The 24,711-nt window shown below is 45.2% G+C and overlaps 2 protein-coding genes across 2 annotated transcripts; both read left to right on the forward strand.

The window, feature by feature from the left end:
* The first annotated feature begins 322 nt into the window (after window positions 1-322).
* LOC144949620 (leukocyte elastase inhibitor-like) lies at window positions 323-8,662 on the forward strand. Its single transcript, XM_078879591.1, has 6 exons — window positions 323-613; window positions 4,152-4,289; window positions 4,538-4,655; window positions 5,855-5,997; window positions 6,225-6,392; window positions 7,647-8,662. The coding sequence occupies exons 1-6, from the start codon at window positions 446-448 to the stop codon at window positions 8,058-8,060; spliced, it is 1,149 nt and encodes a 382-aa protein (XP_078735717.1). The 5' UTR covers window positions 323-445; the 3' UTR covers window positions 8,061-8,662.
* A 5,319-nt stretch (window positions 8,663-13,981) lies between these two features.
* Window positions 13,982-21,313, forward strand: LOC144949621 (leukocyte elastase inhibitor-like). Its single transcript, XM_078879592.1, has 6 exons — window positions 13,982-14,161; window positions 16,121-16,258; window positions 17,456-17,573; window positions 18,626-18,768; window positions 19,367-19,534; window positions 20,900-21,313. Exons 1-6 carry the CDS (start codon window positions 13,994-13,996, stop codon window positions 21,311-21,313), a joined length of 1,149 nt encoding a protein of 382 aa, XP_078735718.1. The 5' UTR covers window positions 13,982-13,993.
* The last annotated feature ends 3,398 nt before the right edge of the window (window positions 21,314-24,711 follow it).

The raw sequence follows: 24,711 nt of genomic DNA on the forward strand, positions 1-24,711 counted from the left end.
TGCCATTGGCTCAGCAACCTCATGAAGACTCCCCAACAATGACATCTACCCCGTGCTGTGTCGATCCACTCTCCCCCCACCCTCCCTCCACACGAACCTACACCCCCCACCCTACCCACCCCAAACCCGATCCTCCCTACCCACCCACCCTACCCACCCACCCTCCTCTACCCACCCACCCCCACCCTACCCTACCCACCCTCCCCTACCCACCCCCCACCCTCCCCTACCCACCTCCACCCTCCCCTACCCACCCACACCACCCTCCCCACGCTATAGGAACGCCCTGCGTGGTGGTGCTTGTAACAGGAAGGATGAACAACTTAAAGGCGTGTCCAGCCAAACAAATCCAGAGCAGAGGAACGAGTTCATCCTGACGGACAGGGCCTCTCTCTCTGTCTCTCCGCTCAGTTGAAAGTTTTCGAGGACGCGACCCCAGGCAGCGATGGAGAAGGCGGTTGCAGCCAACGCCGAGTTCGCCATCAACGTCTTCAAGACGCTGGGTGCACGGGAGGCTGGTGGCAATGTCTTCTTCTCCCCGCTCAGCATCTCCGCGGCGTTGGCCATGGTGCTACTCGGCGCCAAGGGACAAACGTCTGAGCAAATGTCCAAGGTAACAACAACAACAAACAAACAACAGCAAACAACAAGAGCAGCAACAGCAAAAAAAATCGCTCACGAATCCAACCCGGCAGCATGTGCCTTCGACTTGAACGTGGACTGTACACGGGGGGTCCAGATGTCTTGTGACCCGCCCCTCCCCTCCCAATTAATTCTCTAAAACGTAATGTGTCGTTTTAAAAGGAAGGTTTATTTAAAACATAAGTGGATATGCAAAAAGAAAAAAAAAACACCAATCGGGGGTCACGAGACATCTGGACCACTTGTGCAGTTTATTTGTCGGCGTTTAATTCGCGAATCTTGAGTGCACAGCTGTGGACTGTCGAGTTGGTGCCACACTAACGAAATGTTCTCGACGGACACATTTCGAACGATTAAAATAATACAGTACCATGCTGTGTGCTGTGACAGAAGGCACGTTGCCCAAAACGTCGTCTTGTTATCAATCAGGGCAGATAATTTCCTGGTTTTATTTTAAGAAGTGATGCCACAATCGTGCAACGCAATTTCTCCCATTACTCTCTTAACGCGTATCCCAAGGGCGTCGCTGTCATTTGATGAAAACATAAACGACAACATTTGTTTCGACGAAACATCTAAGACAAAAACAGGTTAACTTTTTTGTAACGAAGAACATTAATTTTAAACGGTCTTTGTATATTTCGATTTAAAGCTTTCGTGACTGGAGGGATTCATCTTCTTGGTTCTTTCGGTAAAGTCACGTAGAAGAGGAATAATAAAAATAAAACATAAAATAATTCTCACGACGTTTCGGCCACAACGCAAGCAGTCGTCCTCAGGTGCGTCTGGCTGTCTTTCCGACAGACCTGTTCTTCACCTGTGAATGACTGCTTGCGTTGTGGCCGAAACGTCGTGAGAATTATTTCATTGTTTTATTTGTATTATTTTATTAATTCCCTTCTACGTGACTTTACCGAAAGAACCAAGAAGAAAACGGTATTTGTATACTTTGCCCATTCATAATGAGGCGTGGTCATTCTCAGTAAACGCATGCAGACGAAGATCAGCGAGTCGATTGTGCTGCTCTGCCTTGCGCAGGCCACCTTTGAGGCACTGCTGCTGGTGGGGTGTGTTGGAGAGTAAAACCCACAACATTTATAATTAACATTTTTTTTTGGCCGGATAACCTGAGTGGATTCCTGTCTGGCTGGCTGCCGCGCTCACAATTGCTCGTGCATGGTGACGTCTTTGTGGACTCGTGTCACGCCCCACCCCACCCCGGACGAATATTCCACGCACAAATATGTGGCATACTCTTATCATGCGAAATCATCATCATACTCTCACTATCACACTCATGCTTACCGTACTCTATTAGAACAGAGGCGGGAGGTGAAGACAAGGAGATAGAGCTGAGAGGGAGAGACGGCGAGTGGTGGGGAGAGAGTGAAAGGGCATGAAATGGAGAGGAAAGAAAGAGCAAAACGGAAAGAGGACAGCAATGGAACGTGACAAGCAGCGGGAGAGAGAGGGTTAGTGAGAGGCAAGAGACATCGAGACGGGAAAGAGATACGTGGGAATAAGGAGAGCGAGTGTGAGAGGTGACAGGTGAGAGAGTAAACGGGGGAGAGAGATCGTGGGAGGGAAGTGGGTGAGATACAGTGAAGCATGGAGAGGGGAGAGAGGAATTGATAAACGGATGGAAACAAAGATGCAGCGAGAAATCGAGATAAATTGCGATATACAGGACAGAGAATGCAAGAAAAAAGTGGAGAGAGACAGGGGTCCGATATCAGAATTACAGTTTTGCTGACTGGCTAGCTGGCTTGGAGGGATGGGTGGTCACATCCAAAGGTTGCTTGTTAAAGAAAACGAGTACACGGCATGTATATTGCAGATCCACATTTTATTACTCCAATTAAACAGTACATATCCTATTGTGTGAATTGCTACCACGATACTCATGAATCTCACAGACTCCAAACCTCTGGACGCCTTCTCTTTAGCCAATCAGCTGCCAATGAATATCCAAATCCCATTCATAAATTGCAACAGTGCTCCATTAACCAGCTACCCAGCTACGCAATGATAGTCTACTAAAGCAGTTTTTTCTTGCTGTGGTTGTCCCACCTGATGAAGACTGCTTGTGTTGCGATCGAAACGTCGTGATCTATTATTTTGCTACCTACGTGACTTTACCGAACGAACCAAAGAGTACGCAATGATACTTGATCAATAATGGAAAGTGGCCGTGCCAGTGGCATAGCTATCCAGTGTGCAGGCATTGCAACTGCATCAGAGCCCACGGGCTGGTGGGGCCCAGGAGCTGGGCTGTAATGAGAGGGAAACCCGGTTTGGGCCCTGATTGCATTCCTTCCACCAGGGACGCAACGACCTAATCCGATAGGGGGGGCTACGCAAGTTACGACTATGCCCCCCCCCCCGACTCCTTTCTCACGACTCGCTTTTACTGAAATAACGGATGTTTTTTAACCCGTATACAATAAAGTCGGCATTAACTCATTATTGTTTTGGTTTTAGAGAAGAAAGACAGTCTCACAGTGCCAGGTATTAATACAAAAAAATATTTGAAGGTAACAATACTCACAATTAAGTAATGTGCGTCTTGTTTTCATACCGGCCCATCGGTCTAGGATTTACTCAATGGGGGTGGATCACGCTGCTTGATGCTGTTGCTCTATTGATATGAAAGCCAGATGCGTTTATTGGGCTTGGTCCGTTGTAGACCGCAGGCAATTGTTCATGGATAAACATTTTGTTTAATTCTTAACAATTCTTATTTGTTGATTCGAGGCCCCCTTGTGACCGATTGGGCCCCCCCCCCCGCAAGAGTTGCGGCTCTCCCAGGGCCCATGCCAACCACACCATGCCACCGCTTGTGACAGCCACATTTGATAGTTGCCGAAACTCAACATTTACTGTTGCCTTGCAGTGACAATTCGAACCAATGATTTACAGACGACCGTACACTTTACGCAGCATGGTCATTTAAAATAACAAGCCAAAATAGACATTTGGCTGCCTGACGGCAGAGATACTTTATGATACTCTTTGGTTCTTTCGGTAAAGCCACGTAGGTAGAAATAAAATAAAATAAATCACGACGTTTCAAACGCAACACAAGCGTTCGTCTTCAGGTGAAAATCGCGATAGCTGCGATGTCTGCTGCGAGCAGCACGATATCAACTCCCTTTGATGATAAATCGTCGTTGACCCGAATACAATTCTTGAGTGGAGTGACACACCTGGACACATTCAACAACAACAACAGAAAGGTGCAGGCAATGATACTATAATGTATAATTTCAAGACCTTGAATCACAACAATTCACATCCAATCGCTTTTGGTGTGACTCATTACGTGCCTGCCCATCAGAATGCCCATCACAGCTGCACGCAGCCTCTGCACAGGCTGCTGTGAGGCATTGGGTGAAGTCCTAGCCGCAACAGCAAGGATACTGGGTTACCGAGGATGTGTTGGATTCCCAAAGAAGGCGTGAAAATATTACATTTGTGCATTTTTTTCTCCCGTGTTAAATGTGTCGTAGGTACTTTGCTATGAAGGAATGAGCGATGTTCACGAAGCTTTCAAGAGTCTGCTCGGCACTTTGAAATCTCCCGGAGCGGGCTGCGTCCTTCGCATTGCCAACCGTCTCTACGGCGAGAAGACCTTCGGCTTCCTCAAGGTGCTCAGAAAGAGGAATGTTTAACCTAATGTAGAAACATGTGATGTATGTACATAGGTTGCACTTCTTTCGCACTGTACGTAGCCAACCGTGATAATCGGAGTGTGCGGGGGAAGGACAACAAACTAAGCATAAAGCAGTTCTAAAGAAAAGTTTTCACTCTCGATTTGAAACTTAAACATTTGGCATGTTTTATTGCTGGCAAATGTATATTGTAGTAAATGTGTTGCCATGGCTCTCTGCTTTAGGAGTTTCTAGAAAGGACTCAGAAGTTTTATGAGGCTGAGTTGGCTGCTGTAGACTTCACCGGAGCATGTAATGATGTACGGAAGGAAATCAACTCCTGGGTCGAAGGAAACACTGAAGGTGAATGATATATTTTCTCTTGTCTCAGGGTAAAGTATTTGTTTTTTCACATGTTGAGACAATACGGTTGGTAGCAGCATGGTACATGGGGTCTCAACTTGCCTTTACAGACCTCTAAAGATTATTCCTTTACACGTGGGTTGGTTTTCTCCAGTATCATGCCTGTCAACCCACACGGTTTACCCGTATTCTTGTACAGGGAAATATAATTTACAAAAAAATGTGTTTCTCCCTTGGTGAAGGGACTTTGTAGGATGAACGTTGAGATTTATAAGGGGCACGGGGTGACCAATAAGGTCTGAATTGGTCTGTAATGAGATAGGCACTGATGAGTGGTTGACGTGTAATGATTTTATTAGGCGAACGTACACCATCTCCGGCTAGCACCCACTGCTTACCTGCAGGGGACAGTCGCGATATCCCTAGCCCCGTGGCAGGGGGGGCTGTGGGGTGTCCTGTGATCCCCCGGGGCCCCTCCTGTGGGGAGGGGGCTGCGGGGTGTTTGGATCCCCCGTGGCCCCTCCCAACGGGTGGGGACTGCGGGGTGTCCTGGGATCCCACAGAACCCCGCCCCTCGGTGGGGAGATGTATTAAAGGCAGGAGCCCGAGAGAGTTGGGCAGTGTGCGCGAGCCGAAGCCAGAAGAGCCAGTAGAAGACTGAAGACCGGCTAGCTCGACCCTGGGACTCCTCTGGGCTGCCGTCCTTGTCGGGGCCGGGCAGAGAGAGCCAGTGGTGCGACCCTGGAAGCCTCGGAGCCTCACATACTTGTCAGGGCCGGGTCCGTGTGGCTGAGGGTCGAGACCTGTACCTTGGCTGGGTCGGGTCGGCTAGCCTCCCTTAGGACCCACTTAGCCGGAGGACCCGAGACCCTAGTTCAAGAGTAGGGTGTGTTAGATTAAGTGTACCTCCCAGCTAGCATCAGGTGAAGGGGCTGTTACCCCTTCGACAAGTGGTCTATACACAGTGCGTTAAGTGTGTTATCCGTTAATAAATAAGCGTTGCCTCTACGAGTCATCTGCACCGTCATAAGAACCCACTACACATGTATGCAGTATTCCATTTCTTCCCGCATATGATATACCTCAAGGGAAGTGTCCAAATACCCCCATTGCAAAACTGCACTGATGAAAAATCTTGATACTGAATGAGTTTTTACGTATTTCTATTTAACTGAATGCTACGTGTTTTTCTCTTCTAGGCAAAATAAAAGATCTTTTGGGCGAGGGCACTGTGGACTCCATGACCCGACTCGTAGTCGTGAATGCTGTTTACTTCAAAGGGAAGTGGGCCACACCATTTAATCTTCAAAATACCTCCCAGAAAACGTTTTACCTTAACAAGGTAACTGCAACCACGTTTGTCCGCACACATTGTGGGATTAAATTGTGCATGATGGGAAGGCGTGGGGAAAAGTCGCGGATAATGACAAACAATGGGAATAGGGCCTGAGGATAATCGGAAAATTCACAGACCCTACAGTTGACGCATATAATAGGAGTTGCGGGTAAGAGGAGTTCTGTATGCGCAATGGGGAATAACCAGTTATGTGTTTTATTTTTCTTGCACAGCGAGAGACAAAGCCAGTGCAGATGATGTTCCAAGAGAAAAAGTTTAAACATGGCTTTATCCAGCACATGAATTTAAAAGTACTTGAGCTTCCATATGTGGGAAATGAACTGAGCATGATTATTCTGCTGCCAGCTGCCATCGAAGATGAAACTACCGGTTTGGAAAAGGTATTTCATGTTACACATTTGCACATTCCAACATGTTAAATAGAATATCCACATGTTGAAGACATTTTTATTCAAGTGACCTCATTATTATTCTGATAGCATCAGTTCTCAAGGTTTCCTTGAAAGCCTCCAATTGCATTTTATAAGAGTATACCAATGAACCTATATATTTATTGTATTAACTCACAACAATAACGTCTTGCCTGACATCACAGGTGGTTACATGTCCTTAATTGCAGTCTATTATTACTTTTTACTTTATTGCATTTTATAAGAGTATACCAATGAACCTATATATTTATTGTATTAACTCACAACAATAACGTCTTGCCTGACATCACAGGTGGTTACATGTCCTTAATTGCAGTCTATTATTACTTTTTACTTTATTGCATTTTATAAGAGTATACCAATGAACCTATATATTTATTGTATTAACTCACAACAATAACGTCTTGCCTGACATCACAGGTGGTTACATGTCCTTAATTGCAGTCTATTATTACTTTTTACTTTATTGCATTTTATAAGAGTATACCAATGAACCTATATATTTATTGTATTAACTCACAACAATAACGTCTTGCCTGACATCACAGGTGGTTACACGTCCTTAATTGCAGTCTATTATTACTTTTTACTTTATTGCATTTTATAAGAGTATACCAATGAACCTATATATTTATTGTATTAACTCACAACAATAACGTCTTGCCTGACATCACAGGTGGTTACACGTCCTTAATTGCAGTCTATTATTACTTTTTACTTTATTGCATTTTATAAGAGTATACCAATGAACCTATATATTTATTGTATTAACTCACAACAATAACGTCTTGCCTGACATCACAGGTGGTTACACGTCCTTAATTGCAGTCTATTATTACTTTTTACTTTATTGCATTTTATAAGAGTATACCAATGAACCTATATATTTATTGTATTAACTCACAACAATAACGTCTTGCCTGACATCACAGGTCATACACGTCCTTAATTGCAGTCTATTATTTTTACTAGCACGGTTGGCTACGTACAATGCGAAAGAAGGTCAACATAACTACACCGTGCAGGCCCTTCTTCCACAAGTGGTAGGAGCAAGCAATGCTGCAGGGCTGCACATTCACATTCCAGTTCCTTGTGTAAGCACAGGAGTTGTTGCATTCTCCCTAATGCTTCACCTAAGCATTGTCTGTTCGGTCACTTGTGCTCTAATCGTCTCTTTCGTTGCTCTTGCAATTAATGGATCAGCTGGAGAGGGAGCTGAACCTTCTGAACCTTCAAACGTGGACATCGCCCATGGCGATGCACTCTGGGGACGTTTTGCTGCATCTCCCACGCTTCCGCCTGGAGCAAAGCTACACCCTCAATGAGCCACTCTCGACCCTCGGCATGGGAGACCTCTTCTCGCCGCTCACTGCCGACTTGTCGGGCATGGACGGAAAACGTGACCTGTTTGTTTCGCACGTGGCCCACCGCGCCTTTGTCGAAGTGAATGAAGAGGGGACAGAGGCGGCTGCCGCCACCGCATTAGTCATGATGGTGATGTGTGCCATGCCTTTCCAGCCACCCTTTCAATTTTGCGCCGATCACCCATTCATCTTCCTCATTCGTGACAACCGCAATGGAAGCGTTCTCTTTTTGGGTCGCTACACGTCCCTCTGAGGGTCCATCGAGGCTCCGATTTTCGTTGAGAAATGTGTACCGTCTGATTTGATTGTGCTACTTTAAGGGAAAAATATACTCACATACCAGTGGGAAGACACTCCGTCAGAGTGGGGGGGAAATATACTGGGGATAATATACAATATGAGAACTCTTTTGCCAATAGCAAGATAAAGTAATAGGTTTTTAACCTTTTATCTGGCACCAAAAATGACACCTTTATACAAGGGATGATGTTTTTCAGTTGTGCGCCTTTTGGTGTCACCTGCTCCAACACCATGTGAGACTAGGCTCTAAGAAAAGCCGTCTCGGGTGTGGACCAATCAATTTCAAGAACAGCGCATATCATTATCAGAGTTGTCTCTTCTTGTTTGCATTTTGACTGCAAGTGTTGTGGTTATTGCAAACATGATCCCTCGTATAAAGGTGTCAGTTTTGGTGCCAAATAAAGGGTAAAAACCTATTGCTGGATAATATACACTCCACTTGAAATGTGTTGTTGTGGCACTCTTGATTATTGTTCTTAAGTATTGTTGGCAAAACTTTGATTTTTGGCTGCTGGGTATTGTTGGGAGGGCTGCGTGATTAAAGTCTCTCGAATCTTAAAACTTGTAGTGCGTGTGAGATTGATCTGGACACACCCACAATTATATCAACCAGCCACTTTACAATTATTTTTCCGGTTGTGATACGTGGCACATTTTAATTTGCAGTTACATCAAACAAAACAAGTTCATCTTTTTTGGAAGAATAAGTGTTCATAGTCCTGATTTTATTGACAAGACTTTGGCAATGATTTCAAGAGAACAGCAGCCATCAGATATTACCTCAATTACCTTGGTAAATATTTGTTAATGTGAACCACTTAGTTTATGTTCATCATATACTCCACTGGACGCTGGTCGTGTATAGAGAGGCAGAAAAATTGTTGGACTGAATTATACACCACAGGGCCCTGACCTAAAATAAAGAATGTTTCCAGGTGAACAGTCTTACATTGGTGTATGACATTACCCATGAGTAGATGTTAAATAACAGACAAACCCTTAAAAAAAAAATGTTACGCATACATTTATTTGTATTTAAAGTAATCAAAAGTTGTTGACTGCATCATGGGTAACGTTATTACAGTTTGGTATCTGATTGAAGAGAGACCCATTGCCTGCTGAGTAACTCAATTATGGGCCCCACTGATTATTTGAATAGGTCAAAAGAGGTTCTCAAAGGTTGAATGAAAGGAGGTTGAGATATTTAGAAAAGACAACAAAGTTACACTTCGCCCAATGGAAAGGGACTTCACTCACATCTCTAGGGCACACAAGACACTCGAGATTATTTTTTCATTTCCAGACCTTAATAAGCACACCTCACCACGATCTTATACGTGAAACTTTTTGATCACGCCCCAGTGATAATGCTACTCGTCTTGAATCCGGACGAGATCGAGAACCGCCTTTGGTCCCTGGACAGACGACTCCTGGAGGAAGATCCGTTCATCAGGGAACTTAAGGAGGATTTCTTTGAAAATAATATGGCCCCGACACCTTCTCCTTCCCCCCAGATATTGTGGGATGCTCTTAAGGGATACTTCAGGGGACTTGATAGAGAAGGGTCCGCATACGGACGAAAATCCAGGAAAGACATCAGCAATTGGAGGAGACTGACCAGGCTTCACAGAAACTTTAAGACCTCACCTTCCGCAGAAATCTTAAAATAAATGGACGGGATAAAACGAGTTCAATAAGCTATTAAATGACCGAACATCAAGGCTATTTATTTAAAAAAACAGGCTTCCATTCCACGAACCATCCCCGACCACCGCAAGAGTTCTTGCAAGCATGTTGAAAACCAGGAGACATCGTTCACGCAGAGTGTCCATTCGCAAGTGAAACGACCCCCCCCCCCCCCCCCACTAACCAAAACCAAGGGTATCAATGAACAATGTATAGAATACTATGAATCTCTTTACAAATCCGTCTCGCCATCCATTGAAGCCATCAGCTCCATCATTGACAAAGTCCCTTTACCCGGCTTGAGTGTGAATCTTAGCAAAGAGCTGTGTGGACCCATCACGCCCAGAGTTACATTTGGCCATAGCTGCATCCCGGATGGATTTCCTGTAGATATTTACAAGAAGATGCACCCCCCCCCCCCCCCACTTTCAACAAAGCTTAAGGGCACCCTCGATGCCACGCTACAATTAGGACAACCTCCCCGACTCCATGAATGACGCTCGGATATCTGTCCTCTGCAAACCAGGGGCCCCTTAGACTCCACAAGGGACAGCTACCGGCAGATCTCCCTTTTAAATTCAGACTACAAAATCTTATCCATAATACAGGTGTTTCTTTTGGGTTAGATCGTGTAAAAATAAGTGTGTCGTTAAACCTGCCACTACCCGACACAGCCAACTAATAAGGTTTGTCACGTAAACAGAACATGCCAATTCGTTACTAGTACAGCACACCGGTGTTTTGGAGAGCAAATCCACAACATTTACAAGCTGAGTACGACGTTTCACCAGTGATTACAACTAGCTTCATCAGGCGACAAGCCAGATTTGTGGAGAAATCCTCCTGCTTCGATCCTTAAATAGAGGGATAGATGTGATGACGTCACTTGTGAGTCCTTCACGTGCCGGGGGGGGGGGGGATTAATGAATACAAATAAGAGAATTGGGTTTCCCCTTTTTTTACAACGGGTATCCATTGCCGGTTGGGTTATTCATATGGGAACTACCATATCAATATGGTAATGTATGTGTAAGAGATCCTCGCAACATTTTTCATGTATGATATCTTTTTTTCAATAACATTGAAAATTGTAAAACATTTGAAAATTAAAAACTTTTACAATTTATTTATTTTTTTACAAATTTTATAACATAAAATTCCGAGCAACAATTGTCCATCTTACCTTCCAGAGTTTTTTTTGCATTGCTGGCAGGTGAAATGAGGTGCCCAGGGTTTGTCTTGATCCCCGACAGGCATTCCGAAATATGCCTTGTAGGCCTCACACATCTTAGCAGATGATTCCATAGAGTACTTTTTCGCTCTTGTTATGATAAATTGGCCGCAGACATAGCAAAATGCGTCTGCCGGATGCTTGCAGCCTTTTGATGCCTTCTCAGAAAAATGCAGATATCTATCCATTTAGGCAGCTGGAACCAAACTGAACTGGTGGGCTTAAGGCATTATTTTATCCTTTTTGAGCCGGGACGGCTGGATTTTTCATCAGGGGGGGGGGGTCATGTATTGCGAGCGTAAATGGGGTTGCTGCTGGGCTCTGGCCCAATCACACGGCCCGGAGTATTGGGGGGCGGAGCCCGGTATGGGGGGCGTGTGGGAGGGGCCGCCGTTCACCTCGGCTCCAATGGGAAGCGAGGTGAATGGAGGTGGAGCCAGCAGGGCAGTATGGGAAGGCCGGATCTGACGATTCGGAAGGAGAGGAGTCAGGGTCACGTGGGAGAGAGGATATCGAGGGGAGCCCGGAAGAGATCGGGGTCAGTTGTTTGAGTGAAGAAGCGGGACCACGTTGGGTGGCCGCCTGTATGTACTGTATACGACTATTTATACTGGTAGGAACCTCTGGTTACACCAACCCACAGGGGATTATTTTGTCCGTCGTGCATTCCATATATGGGGTGGGTGGGGCTGGGTGGGGAAGGCGGCCACGGCACTCAATCTTCTACATTTAAGCCGCCAATTCGTTGAGCCATCATTCGAGGCAAGGTCACTTCGGAATCGTATACAGCTCAGTGGGCCCTGCCCGGTCAAAATAAAACATTTAGTTGAGCACTGTACACATTTTTGCACAGGGCACTGTACACACATGTGCTGTATCAACCAGAGGTGGGACAAAGTCATTGTTATGCAAGTCCAAGTCGAGTCGCAAGTCATCAAATTCATGACTCGAGTCTGACTCGAGTCCAAGTCACATGACTCGAGTCCACATCTCATAGGTGGGACAAAGTCATTGTTATGCAAGTCCAAGTCGAGTCGCAAGTCATCAAATTCATGACTCGAGTCTGACTCGAGTCCAAGTCACATGACTCGAGTCCACACCTCTGGTATCAACTACCGACCTTGGGAGCTGCTGCTATACGAGGTTCGGTTCGTGTTTTGAAAAAAAAAACACCATTCCTCCTGGGTCGATAAAATAGGTACCGGTTTGTGGGGAAGCCAACGGTGCTTGTGTGTGTACGCCTATGTTAACCACGCAGTGTGTGTGTGTACACCTATGTTAACTATGCTCTGTGTGTGTACACCTTTGTTAACTACACTGTGTGTACACCTATGTTAACCACACTGTGTACATCTATGTTAACCAAATGCTAACGTTGGCTCAACGTTGCATGTGTACTGAGTTTGAATGAAAATGTTGTTTTCTCGATGGAGTAACTTCTGCCCTTTTATATTTTTCAACGGTTTTACTTCACTTGATTCCTCTGTCGTGGTCAAATCTTGTAATACAAATTTACTCTACAGTAGAACCTCGGAGATCGAACGCCCCAGAACTCGAACAATTCGGTGATCGAACAAAATGCTCGAACATTTTTTGCCCCAGACATCGAACAAAAATTCGGAGGTCGAACAACTGGAAAGAACCTGTTTGGGCCGAGATGCGTAGCCAGGGCGACCGAGACAAAGGCGATTGACCCAGTTTACGCATAGCTCTCGCCCAGTGCAGACCCGCAAAACATCGTTCTGTTAACTTTTGTAGAAAATCATCCAGATAAGGCAGGAGCCAGCAAAGCAGGCGATTTTTTATAATGATAATGCATTGAGTCGTTTCAGAAACATCTTAAAGCTGAGGCAGAAACAATCCTCTCTTGACCAGTTTTTAGTAAAAAGGCCCTCAAGTGAATCAGTTAGTGCTAGAAAAAAGGCAAAGAAAGAACCCCAGAAGGGCAGTTACCCAAAGTTTTTATGGAGGGGAACTCCCCTTCCAAGCAACACTGACACCTCCTCCTCCCCTCGTCACCACCTTTCACTCAAGCCATCCACTTTCCTTACTACAGGTAAAGTGAAGTTCAATGTTAATTTATTCCATTACTGGTAGGAACCCCCAGGTTACACCAGCTCACAGGGGATTATTGTTTCCATCGTGCAGGGAGGGGCTGGGTGGGGTGGGGAGGGGTTGGGTGGGGAGGGTGGGGCTGGGTGGGGAGGGGAGGGTGGGGAAGGGCTAGGTGGGGAGGGTGGGAGGGGTGGGGCTGGGTGAGGAGGGGCTGGTCACCCCGTGGTGCCCTTATAAAACTCAACGTTTAACCTACTCACGCCGGCTTGTGCCCGCCCTCACAGTCGGGCATATGTGCAGAATACACCACGCCGCCGTTGACCCTGGCCATGGACCGAGCAACCCAACGTTCCTACCAGCTCCCTCTGCAGAAATGTGTTATTACTGAAAAGTTCTAGAATGTTCTAGAAGTTACTCCAAGTTTACTCAGCACTGAATCTATCTGGAATATTCTAGAAATAACACTTAATACCCAGGAACAACAACAAACATGTGTTACACAGTGTATATAATCAACGTACATTATGCGTGCACATTATGCATACTCATTGTTCTTGTATCGCCTAGCAGTACATGTTATTGTCTGCGTACAGGTGATCCGCAATGATGTATGGGTGACCCTTTATAGGCATGCATTTAAACAATGTATAATTGTTTAAATGCATGACCTGTATAACAGACACTCGTCTTAAAATTCTATCCCAATGTAGCAGGGCCCTCCTGAAAAAGGGTGCTTATGACTCAGTCTGGCTTCCAGACTGAGTCATAAGCACGTAGCAATTTTCTTTTCAGTCGGGCTTTTGTGGTTCGAGGGCGTTTCCAGCCACTGCGACGCAGAGCGGTCGAGCGAGTTCGCCTCTTCTCTCCCTGCACCAGAGCAGCAAACTCGGGCGAGGGCGCGACCCCAGGCAGCGATGGAGAATGTGGTGGCAGCCAACGCCGAGTTCGCCATCGACGTCTTCAAGACGCTGGGTGCAAGGGAGGCCGGTGGCAATGTCTTCTTCTCCCCGCTCAGCATCTCCGCGGCGCTGTCCATGGTGCTGCTCGGCGCCAGGGGACAAACGTCTGAGCAAATGTCCAAGGTAACAACAACAACATACAAACAAACAACAACAGCAGCAGCAAAAAATATCCACGTCGCTTGCAACGGCGCGCTCACCCCCGGGCAACGTGATACAAGAAACCCGCTCGCATGCGGCATCGAACGCCGTGGGTTAGTCGGCGTTTTGATTCACTTCGCGTCTGCACCTGGTCTCTCCTGTGTCGAGTTCTGTCGAGTGCAGGGTGGTCCAAGATGTCTCGTGACACCCATTCATCGTTGCTTTAAAACGTAATGTTTTAGCGTGCGTACCAATCGGGGTGTGGAATGTGTAATGTGAGCAATGTAACTTTTTAAAGTGTCATTGTTAGATATTTCACAGCAATACTTTGGAAGATCTTTCGCGATTTGTTTTCTGGTTTGTGGTCTTTCGTGAGCCCATGCGCCCACGACAAGACGTTCTTCCATAGCATTTGAACTCACGACAGGCATCTCAAATAAGTAAAGGTTAATTTAAAACAGAAATGAATCAACAAAGGGAGGGAAAAAATGTTATTAGTCAATTAAGTACATAGCACATATATAAACACACAAACTACTCGTGGTGCTGTCGTACATTATCGGGTCATTTCACTACAGTACTTCCTTGTGTTGTACAGGTTAAGCCTCGAGGCAATGGTGGCGTGTTTACGTGTTTAAGTGGGGTGTCATGCCGAGAATCGCTGCGTGCAAATTGTGTCAGTGTCTTGTAATCCGGCGCATGGACACGTATCACAGGTGAGCGAGGCCACTGTCGTGAAGATTTTGAAGAAGATGCATTTTGTTTTTATTTTGGAGGAAAAGGGCCAATTCCACTGAGGGGAAACGCCCATCGTCTCGTCAGGGTGGGGGGGGGGTGACCGACAACACTCACTAACTCATGCAGATTGAGCAATACTCTACCTTCAGTATGAAATGGTAAGAATTATGGTTTTATCCTTTCTGGAATGAAAACAGGTGTTAAGATATTCTTGCTTCTTTCGGTAAAGTCACGTAGAAGGGAAATAATAAAATAATACAAATAATAAACAATAACAATTCTCACGACGATGTTTTATATTTATTTTATTTTATTATTTCCCTTCTACGTGACTTTGCCGAAAGAAGCAAGAATATTAATCCCTGCTGTGACGAAAGCTTTAAATCAGGTGTTAAGATGTTCAAACACCAAAGAGGAACCTTTTTGCAAGGAACCGTGCCTGCATTTAACACACACGGTACTTATGGTGTACATGCGATCAAAGATGCTCTGGTAGTGTGTGCATTTGCTTTGAAACTGATTGGCCTACACCAGAGACAGCCTTCTTTATGGCCTAGTCTCACCAGGGTCAGACCAGAGAACGCCCAAAGGCGAACAGCATTGTCTTGGAAACAATCAGTTTCAAAGACAATGCATATATAATTTTAGACTTCAAACTTTCGTGACTGCAGGAATTCATATTCCTGGTTCTTTCGGTAGTCACGTAAATAGAAGAAAAAAAATAGATGAAAATGTAATAAAAATAAATAATAAATAAAGTCTCTACCCTGGATAGCCCCCCCCCCGTTAAAATAGGTGGCAGTGTCCCTGGTTGCACAAATGCGGATATAACACAGCCATTGCCAATAATACAACTAAGATAATGCGAATGGAATGGAAATTGTATCCTTGAATCATGTCCCCGATTCACGACAATACATAGCAAATTGCTTGTGGTGTGAATCATCATGTGCCCGCCCATCGCAATGCCCATCAGGGCTACACGTAGCCGGCTCTGGTCGCTGCGAGCCATCCCATCATGTGTGAGTCATCCCGTCATGTGTGAGTCATCCCATCATGTGTGAGGCATCTTGTCATGTGTGAGTCATCCGGCGGAGGTCCAAGCCACGACTGCAAGGATACCGGCTTCACCAAGGATATTTTGATTCCTCAAAGAAAGTGTGTCAACGTATTCGTGCCTGTGTCCATGTGCTTTGCTTGTAGGTGCTTTGCTTTGAAGGAGTGAGCGATGTTCACGAAGCTTTCAAGAGTCTGCTCGGCACTTTGAAATCTCCCGGGGCAGGCTGCGTCCTGCGCGTCGCCAACCGCCTCTACGGCGAGAAGTCCTTCAGCTTCCTCAAGGTGATTAGAGAGAGAGACATTTTTAACCTAAAGGGCCGTCCATAAATGACGTCACGCACCTAGGGCGGGGGGCGTCAGACATTTGTGACGATGTGCGACGAGGGGGGGGGGTTGAGAAACGTGTCCTCACGTAAAAATGCGCAACTTTAAATAAATATAGACGACACGTTCTATTTAATTAAATAGACTTTTTAATAAATGTTTTCTCCTACAACATCAGAGTGCAGCGCCACATTAAATACGCACTACAATGACATGTTTTATTTTGGGGGGGGGGGCAGAGGTTTGTGATGTCATATTTGAGGGGGGGGTCTGACTTTTTGTGACGCTGTATGACGATGGGGAGGGGGGGGTCAAAAATCGTCCAAAATCGCGTGACGTCATTTATGGACGGCCCCTAATGTAAAAACGTGATGTATGTACGTACATACATTGAACTTCTTTCGCACCGTACGTAGCCAACCGTGCTAACCGGAGGTGCGGGGGAAGGACAACAAACTAAACACAAAACAGTTCTAATGAAATTCGTCTTCAATCTAGATTTAAAACTTAAACATTCGGCATGTTTGTTTTCCGCCTACAAATGTATCTTGCGGTAAATGTGTTGCTATGGCTCTCTGCTTCAAGGGTTTCTAGGTGTGGCTCAGACGTTCTATGAGGCCGAGTTCCTCAAGGTGATGAGAGAGACACAGAGAGAGAGGAGACGTGTTTAATCCGATGGAGAAAAGTGTCGCGCACCGAAACATTTCGCACGATGTTTTTATTTTTTTACTTCTCCGAAAGTATTTTATGAACAAGATGATTCAAGGTACACAACACAGAGAGGATATGAAAGGAGGCTGACACCAGCACATCCGCACATTACAGACTACAGTGCAATGGAGACCCGTCTATACCGCACGTTGCAATAAACTCTCCAACCCCCTGGTGTCTTCCTGAGATTTGATACCCACGTCGGCGAAGGGGTTAAAGGGGGAAAGAGTGGGGAGGGGCTTAAATGCCCGAATCAATGCTCTCAAGAATCAGTGCCCACTAAGCTTCCTCCCTGCCCATAGTTTTGCACTTAGAGGCTCGAGAGCGTGCGCTTTCCAGTTGGCTATAATGATGCGTTTGATGTTTTCTTTTTTACAAATGCATCTTTGATGTAAAAAAAAACCTCCCCGTGTCAATGTCTCTGTCTCTCACTCTCCCCTTTAGGGATTTCTGCAAGCGACTCAGAAGTTGTATGATGCCAAGTTGGCTGCCGTGGACTTCACGAAATCATTTGAGGGTGTGCGGAAGAAAATCAACGCCTGGGTGGAAGAAAAGACTGAAGGTGAAGGGCACATTCGCTCCTCTTTTCGAAGGCTCGCGTAGGGGCAGCTGCCTGCAATACAGCACTTTGGAGACTATTCACACGGTGGCAGGAGAGTAAATGGGTTGTAAACTTGTTTTTGCACCCCTTAAGTACTGTAATAGTGTGTGCATGTTGAACTTCTTTCCCACCGTACGTAGCCAACCCGTGCTAATCGGAGGTGCGGGCAGAGGGGGGGGCAACAAACTTAACACAACAAGCAGTTTTCGTGACTGCAGGGATCCATACTCTTTGTTTCTTTCGGTAAAGTCACGTAGGTATAAAACAAAAGAAATTAAATCACGACGTATCGGGCGCAACACAAGCGTCCGTCATCAGCAGTTGTTTCTCGCTGTGGTTGTCCCATCTGATGACGGACGCTTGTGTTGCGCCAGAAACGTCGAGATTTTATTTATTGTTTTATATCTACGTGACTTTACCGAAAGAACGAAAGAGTACAACAAGCAGTTTTAAAGAAAGTGCATAGCTCCAGTGGCTTCCTAATAAGGAAGAGCGTTCCAACCGGCCGCAGAAGGGCGTCTGAAAGCGCACGATGCTGTGACCGTCTTTGTCCGATGGCCCAGCCAAATGCCGCTTGCGAGGATGACCGGAGTGTCGCGTGATGGTTCGTGCTCCTTGACGAGATCAGCGAGGTGTTGGGGTTCATTTGTGGCGAGCGCTTTTGTGTGGAAAAGGTGCGACCTTCTAATGCATGCGTTGGGCAAACGAAAGGCAATTCAGCTCGGCGAGCACCGGACGGACCCGATCGGATGTTGCAATTCCCATCACAACACGGGTACTGCAACATCCGATCATACCCTCCTTGCATATGGGGGTTTTCTCTGGGTACTCCCATTTCTTTGCACACGTGATGCTTCTAAAAGGGAAGTGTTCAAATACCCCAATGTAGAAGCAGACTGAAATATTGTTTAGAATCTTAAATTTGTCTATATAAATGGATGACTTTTGTGTTAGTTTAAAGTTGTCACTTAAGTGTTATGTTTAACTCAATGGTGCACGCTTTTCCATCCTAGGGAAAATCAAGGATCTTCTGGAAGAGGGAACTTTGGATGTCATGACTCGACTCGTGATTGTGAACGCTGTTTACTTCAAAGGGAAATGGACCAAAAAGTTTAACTCGCAAAATACCACTCAGTGCAAATTTCATCTCAACCAGGTAACTGTAAACACGTTGTTTTTGTTTTTATCCGCGATGAGATTGTCGTCAAATTTAATGTGGATTGTTTTTGTAATTTTGTTTTTATATGTAGCTGGGTTGTAATGTTTAAGTAATGTGAATACTGTATAATGTATGGACACTATCAATAAGTTCTCGATTTAATGTACTGTACATGTTTGTATGACAAATGCACTAGAATGAAAAGAGAAATTTAGACAAATTATCTTATTTTCGACTTGCCCACCAATGAAATAATATTGAAATAGACAAAGCAATAATATATTGGTTATATAATATGCATAACGGATTTGTACACTGAAAAGTAACCGTGTTAAATTGCATTGCCTGTCTGACTTAAGATACAAATATTGGTCGTGTATTAAACATTTTTTCTTCATTTTATGATGTAACACTGATGTACCGCTTGGAGACATGGCTGTTTATTTATCTGATGAACTTTTAAACACTGACGTGCAGTACGAACTTTAAATGTACATTCCCAAGAAGACTTGGCCCTCTTTATTGGTTACAATGGTGGAACCATATATGCACAATGGGGAAATAACCAGTGATGTGTTATACTTTTCTTACACAGCGAGAGACAAAGCAAGTGCAGATGATGTCCCAAAAGAACACGTTTCAACATGGCTTTGTCCAGAACATGAACTTAAATGTTCTGGAGCTTCCGTATGTGGGAAATGCGCTGAGCATGATTATTCTGCTACCAGCTGCCATCGAGGATGAAACTAACGGTTTGGAAAAGGTAATTTCCTTCACAAATGCACACACTGCATCGTTTCAATTTCAAAATACACTGCAGTTTAAGTGCACTTCGGAATTATGCTAATATTAGTTCTAATCCCCGTTAATGCTTTGAAGCTATCCAAGTGTACATTTTTACGTGAGCTTACATTTGAATAAATATTGTAATATGACAGGACTAGATACAACAGCTGTGATGCTTCCATGATTTAATGGGTTGGCGGAAGTGGAAACGATTTTTTTTTACAAATATTACATAGAAAACAGGGGGAACATAGACACAGAGTAGGGAGAGAGGGGGGGTAGAGAGAGAGAGAGAGAGGGGGTAGATAGCTAGAGAGGGAAGGGGTAAGAAGGAGGAGAGCAGAGCGTGAAGTCTTTTGTGAAATCTTTCATTTAAAAATGGGGGGGGGGAGCACATTAAGCAAAGCATTGAAACAAAACCCGAAATGATGAACGAAGCAAAGTGCCGACTACACCGAGCATCTTCTTGTTTCCTCTGATCGTAAAAAAAAGAGGCGAGTTTCTCAAATCCCCCTGCCTCTCTCTCTCTGCAACCAGCGGTAGCGTGCTTGCTGCTTGTTGCCGAGTCGCGCGGTTCGTGTCCTGGCATTCCGCCCCGGTTATTACTGTGCGTGCAATTGATCATACACACGCGCCGGTTGCTTCGCAGTGGGAGGTCAGAGATAGTATGTTGTCCTTCCCCCCCCCCCTGCCCGCTGAGCACCTCCGATGCGCATCACGTTTGGCGACGTACGGTGCAAAAGAAGTTCAACATACATGCATATGCACGTGACGTCATTCGAAAAGAGCAGGCAGTTGTGGTTTGGCGTAGCGGTTAAAAAAAAATGCCCACAAATGACACAATTGGGATTTACACGGAGCAATCATCGCCTCCTTCTGTCAGATAAATTCCCCACTTGCAGGCCCGTGCTAAGCCACCTTGTGTCACACCAGGGGACAGCTTCCATCGGAGGGGGGGGGGGTCCCCCTTTTGACCAAAAAATAAAGCTGTGCTTCGAGACGTTGCTTTACGTTAATGGGCGCTGTATAAAAAGCACGCTCATTATGAGAAATAGGGTGAAGGTGTGGGTACATGCAACGTCCCTCGAGATATCTGGCCAGTATGGAAGAGCAGGTTAAAATATCCTCCAGAGGGGTTCTACAGATGTCCCTGTGGCGATGGCCGTTCTGCCAGCAGTAACGTGAGCAAGCAATTGCAGGAATGTACCTTTGCATCTCGGTTCGGTGTGAGTTTTTACAGTCGCCGTTTGCCCTCGCCGTAAATGTTCACCGAGCATTGCCTACTCGGCCACTTTTCGTTTCAACCGCGTCTCTTTCGTTGTTCTCGCAATGAACGGATCAGCTGGAGAGGGAGCTGAACATTCAGAACCTTCAAGCGTGGACATCGCCCACGACGATGCACTCTGGGGACGTTTTGCTGCACCTCCCACGCTTCCGCCTGGAGCAAAGCTACACCCTCAATAAGCCACTGTCGGACCTCGGCATGGGAGACCTCTTCTCGCCGCTCACTGCCGACTTGTCGGGCATGGACGGAAACCGTGACCTGTTCGTTTCGCACGTGGCCCACCGCGCCTTTGTCGAAGTGAATGAAGAAGGGACGGAGGCGGCTGCCGCCACAGCGGTCACGATGAAACTGAGGTGTGCCATGCCCACGCAGCCACCCTTTAAATTTTGCGCCGATCACCCATTCGTCTTCTTCATTCGTGACAACCGCAACGGTAGCGTTCTCTTCTTGGGTCGCTACACGTCTCCCTGATGCACGCCGAGGCTCCAATTCTATACGGTAGAAACCCCTCCTCTTAACGACGGTAATTGATTCCACGGAACCGGTCGTCTAGTGATTTGGTCGTTAAGCGAGTGTAGAACTATACGTTAAATGATGAATTTGTTCCGAACAGCATCGAATGTAAACAATGCTCCCACGCTCATGAATGGATGTCGCTGATTGGCCGAGGCCTGGTAACTTTACACTACACTATACACTACTATACTATACACTATACATTGGGCTCTACGGAGGCCCATCGTTAAGCAATTAGTCGTTAACAGGGGTGGTCGATAAGAGGGGTTCTACTCTACACTACTATACACTACACTACGACACACTACACTATACACTACATTACTATACACTACACTACGCTACACATTGGGTTCTATGGAGGCCCGTCGTTAAGCGATTAGTCGTTAACAGGGGTTCTACTGTATATATTTCAAGGTCTATTGGCACGTTAAAATGCGTTAATGGTATTGGGACAGTTTTGGTTTATGGGACACGTTGGTTTTATAAGGTGGGTTTCACTACCTTAATCTGCAACAAAAGTCTACGCCACCCGGCTGAATGATATACACAGAGCGTAATATCACATTGCAGTGTCGTAAAGTGGAAATATTTCAATTGCTTTCTGGAATTATGTGTTGATAGTAATATTTTTTATTATTGATTATCAAATCGGTGCACAGCAGCAATCGGCTTTCAATCAACAACAAAAAATCGCCTAAACTCTTTGTAATCAAAAAAAGTTTTGCTGGCTGGCTTTTTGCCTGGATACCCGGCTCAAGTGGACATGTGTGACTGTAATGTAACGACGCACATCTGCGTGATTACATCACCTATATGTGACATTGTGGTGAACGAATAGACAATCACGTACAAAATGAGAGAGGGATCAATGGACAATCACATCTAAAGAACGTATAATTTTTCTCGTTGAAACAAAAATAAAACACGAAATCATTGCAAACGGATGCATCAGACATTACAAGTAATAGTTGACTCGAGTGCTCTTTAAATATTATCGACGTGAAGCACCTGGGTCACAATCGTAATACAAATTTCAAGCAGCAATTGTCCCGCAAGAGCCAGCAATAGCTATAGGGTATCTACAACGCCTAATTATTATTTTTAATAAACAATGGGGAATGGTCTTCTTGGTTCTTTCGGTAAAGTCACGTAGAAGGGAAGTAATAAAATAATAAAAATTAAACATAATAAAATAATTCTCACGACGTTTCGGCCACAACGCAAGCAGCCGTCCTCAGGTGACGACCAGGTCTGTCGGGGAGACAGCATCTGAATGAAACACCACCACGCTTGGAGCGTATATTTAAGCTGGGTTGGAAGGGGGGAAGGGCGCCTTGACAAAATAATTTGCATATCAAGAGGAATTTAGCATATTTATGGGAAATGCAGGTATGTGATTAGTACTACTTGTGAAATGCGTAGGAGGTTTGGCGGGGGGTTTCAAAGTCATATCATGCCCGTGCATTATGCAGGATTAGCAGCATCAAAGGGAGGGGATAGGGGTAGCATTAATAAAGGGAATGAATGTTAATAGTACGTAGCTGCAGTAACTAAACAACCACGTAAAAAAACTAAAGTATAAACTACATAGTATCATCAGTATACTAAATATACTCTCCAATAAGCTGAGCTACTAACAGTAAGTAATACATTACAATTCTATGTCGCAAAAAATATAATATGCTTCCAGCTAAACTGTTTTCCCTTACATCACACGGGTCTACCCCGTACTATATGCTGCCATAGACAAACCCAACATTAAATTATATACTGTATTACTATACACCACCCTATACCTTAGAATAATATATAGTGTAATATTACACTATGTATTATTCTATCCACCCTACTTTACCGAAAGAACCAAGAAGATTAATCCCTGCAGTCACAAAAGCTTTAAATCGAAAAAAAAAATGGGGAATGGCTCACCTACTCTCAAACAGTGCAGCTATGAATGTTAAAAGATAAGAAACGAGATCAAATGTAACTTCTAACAGCCATGGCAAACATGGCACGCCGCTTGTCTTAACAGTGCTAAAATTACTATTTCTTGCTGGCCTTAAAAGATGCCTTCCAACACGTTCCTTCGGAGTGGGCAGGTAGGAACTTGGTTGAACGGCGCATTCGTGCGATCCGTGTCACGCGGCGCAAGCTGCGTGGGGCGGCGCGTCACGTGGTGCTGAGCCCGCCCGAAGCGCTCTGTGAAATACAAATCGAGGGCGTGGCTATGCACGACAGACAGACAAATAATCCCTGGTGGGCAGTGTGGAACTGTTGTTCCTATCTGTATTATTGACGCTTGCAGGTGGTTATGCCTAATTTTTGTGGTGTTATTTGAATGATTATTGCATGTGGTTTTAACACAAGTTTATACATTATGAATGTATAAAGTTCATTAACAGCCCGAGTTGAACTGTTGTCGCGTGTGCATTCTTGTCGGGGTTTTTTGGTGAAAATATTTCTGACGTCTGCATCGCTCGTGATGGGGATAATTGCAAAGCTTGCTTCAACAATTTTCCTCCATGGCTCTTGTGTGAATTGTCTTCAAATTGCACCCACCATACCACTGGCTCCCTTCCCTCCGTTGTCCACAACGGCACCCCTAAAAAAACATTTTTATTGCAACATACCAATCAACAACACTGCCTTAAAATAAATAAATATAATCAACTATTTCAGCAATAGCCCTTCTCATAACACAGTGTTCATAATAGTTGGAGAATGCACGTTACACCATTTAGCCTGCTGAGTATATGTATTTTTTTTACATTGTATGATGACCAGTTTTTTTTATAGCATATGCATAGTTTACCTAATAGCTACAGATCAGATTGGATACCTGGTGAGGGTTTGGTCCATCTTGGACAAAAAGTGTTGTTTATGTAGTCCACACAGCCACTCTCGCAAGCAACGGCCACCTCCGACACAAACTCATGAGTCCAAGTGAGGCAGAGATTTCGTTCCCCCCCTCCCCCCTCAACAGTATTAAATAAACCTCCCAGCGCCAAATAACCGTAACCTGAAATGTGTTGATCAAACAACGGCTGCTCATCGACAAAACCCGGCGTGTCTCGTTCAAGTTGTATCAGAACGGAAGTCGCCCGAAGCTATCACCAGGCACCAACTCGCCCTTATCGAAGCATTTAACATTTGGGTTACAAAAACCACCCTGACATCCTTGAAGAATCGTGAGGCCCCTCATTCACCCTCTGGCATAACTCCCTATTCTCTCTCCATATTCGCCCGAGTAGCTTCAGAACACCTGAGTCTGAAACTGAGGACTAGGGAAGGGGCGTTCACCCAGATCTGGGGCCCCCTCGTGAATGCCACTCCAGAGACCCCGAGTTTAC

This window comes from Lampetra fluviatilis, chromosome 54 (assembly GCF_964198595.1).
Source record: "Lampetra fluviatilis chromosome 54, kcLamFluv1.1, whole genome shotgun sequence".
Classification (NCBI taxonomy): domain Eukaryota; kingdom Metazoa; phylum Chordata; class Hyperoartia; order Petromyzontiformes; family Petromyzontidae; genus Lampetra; species Lampetra fluviatilis.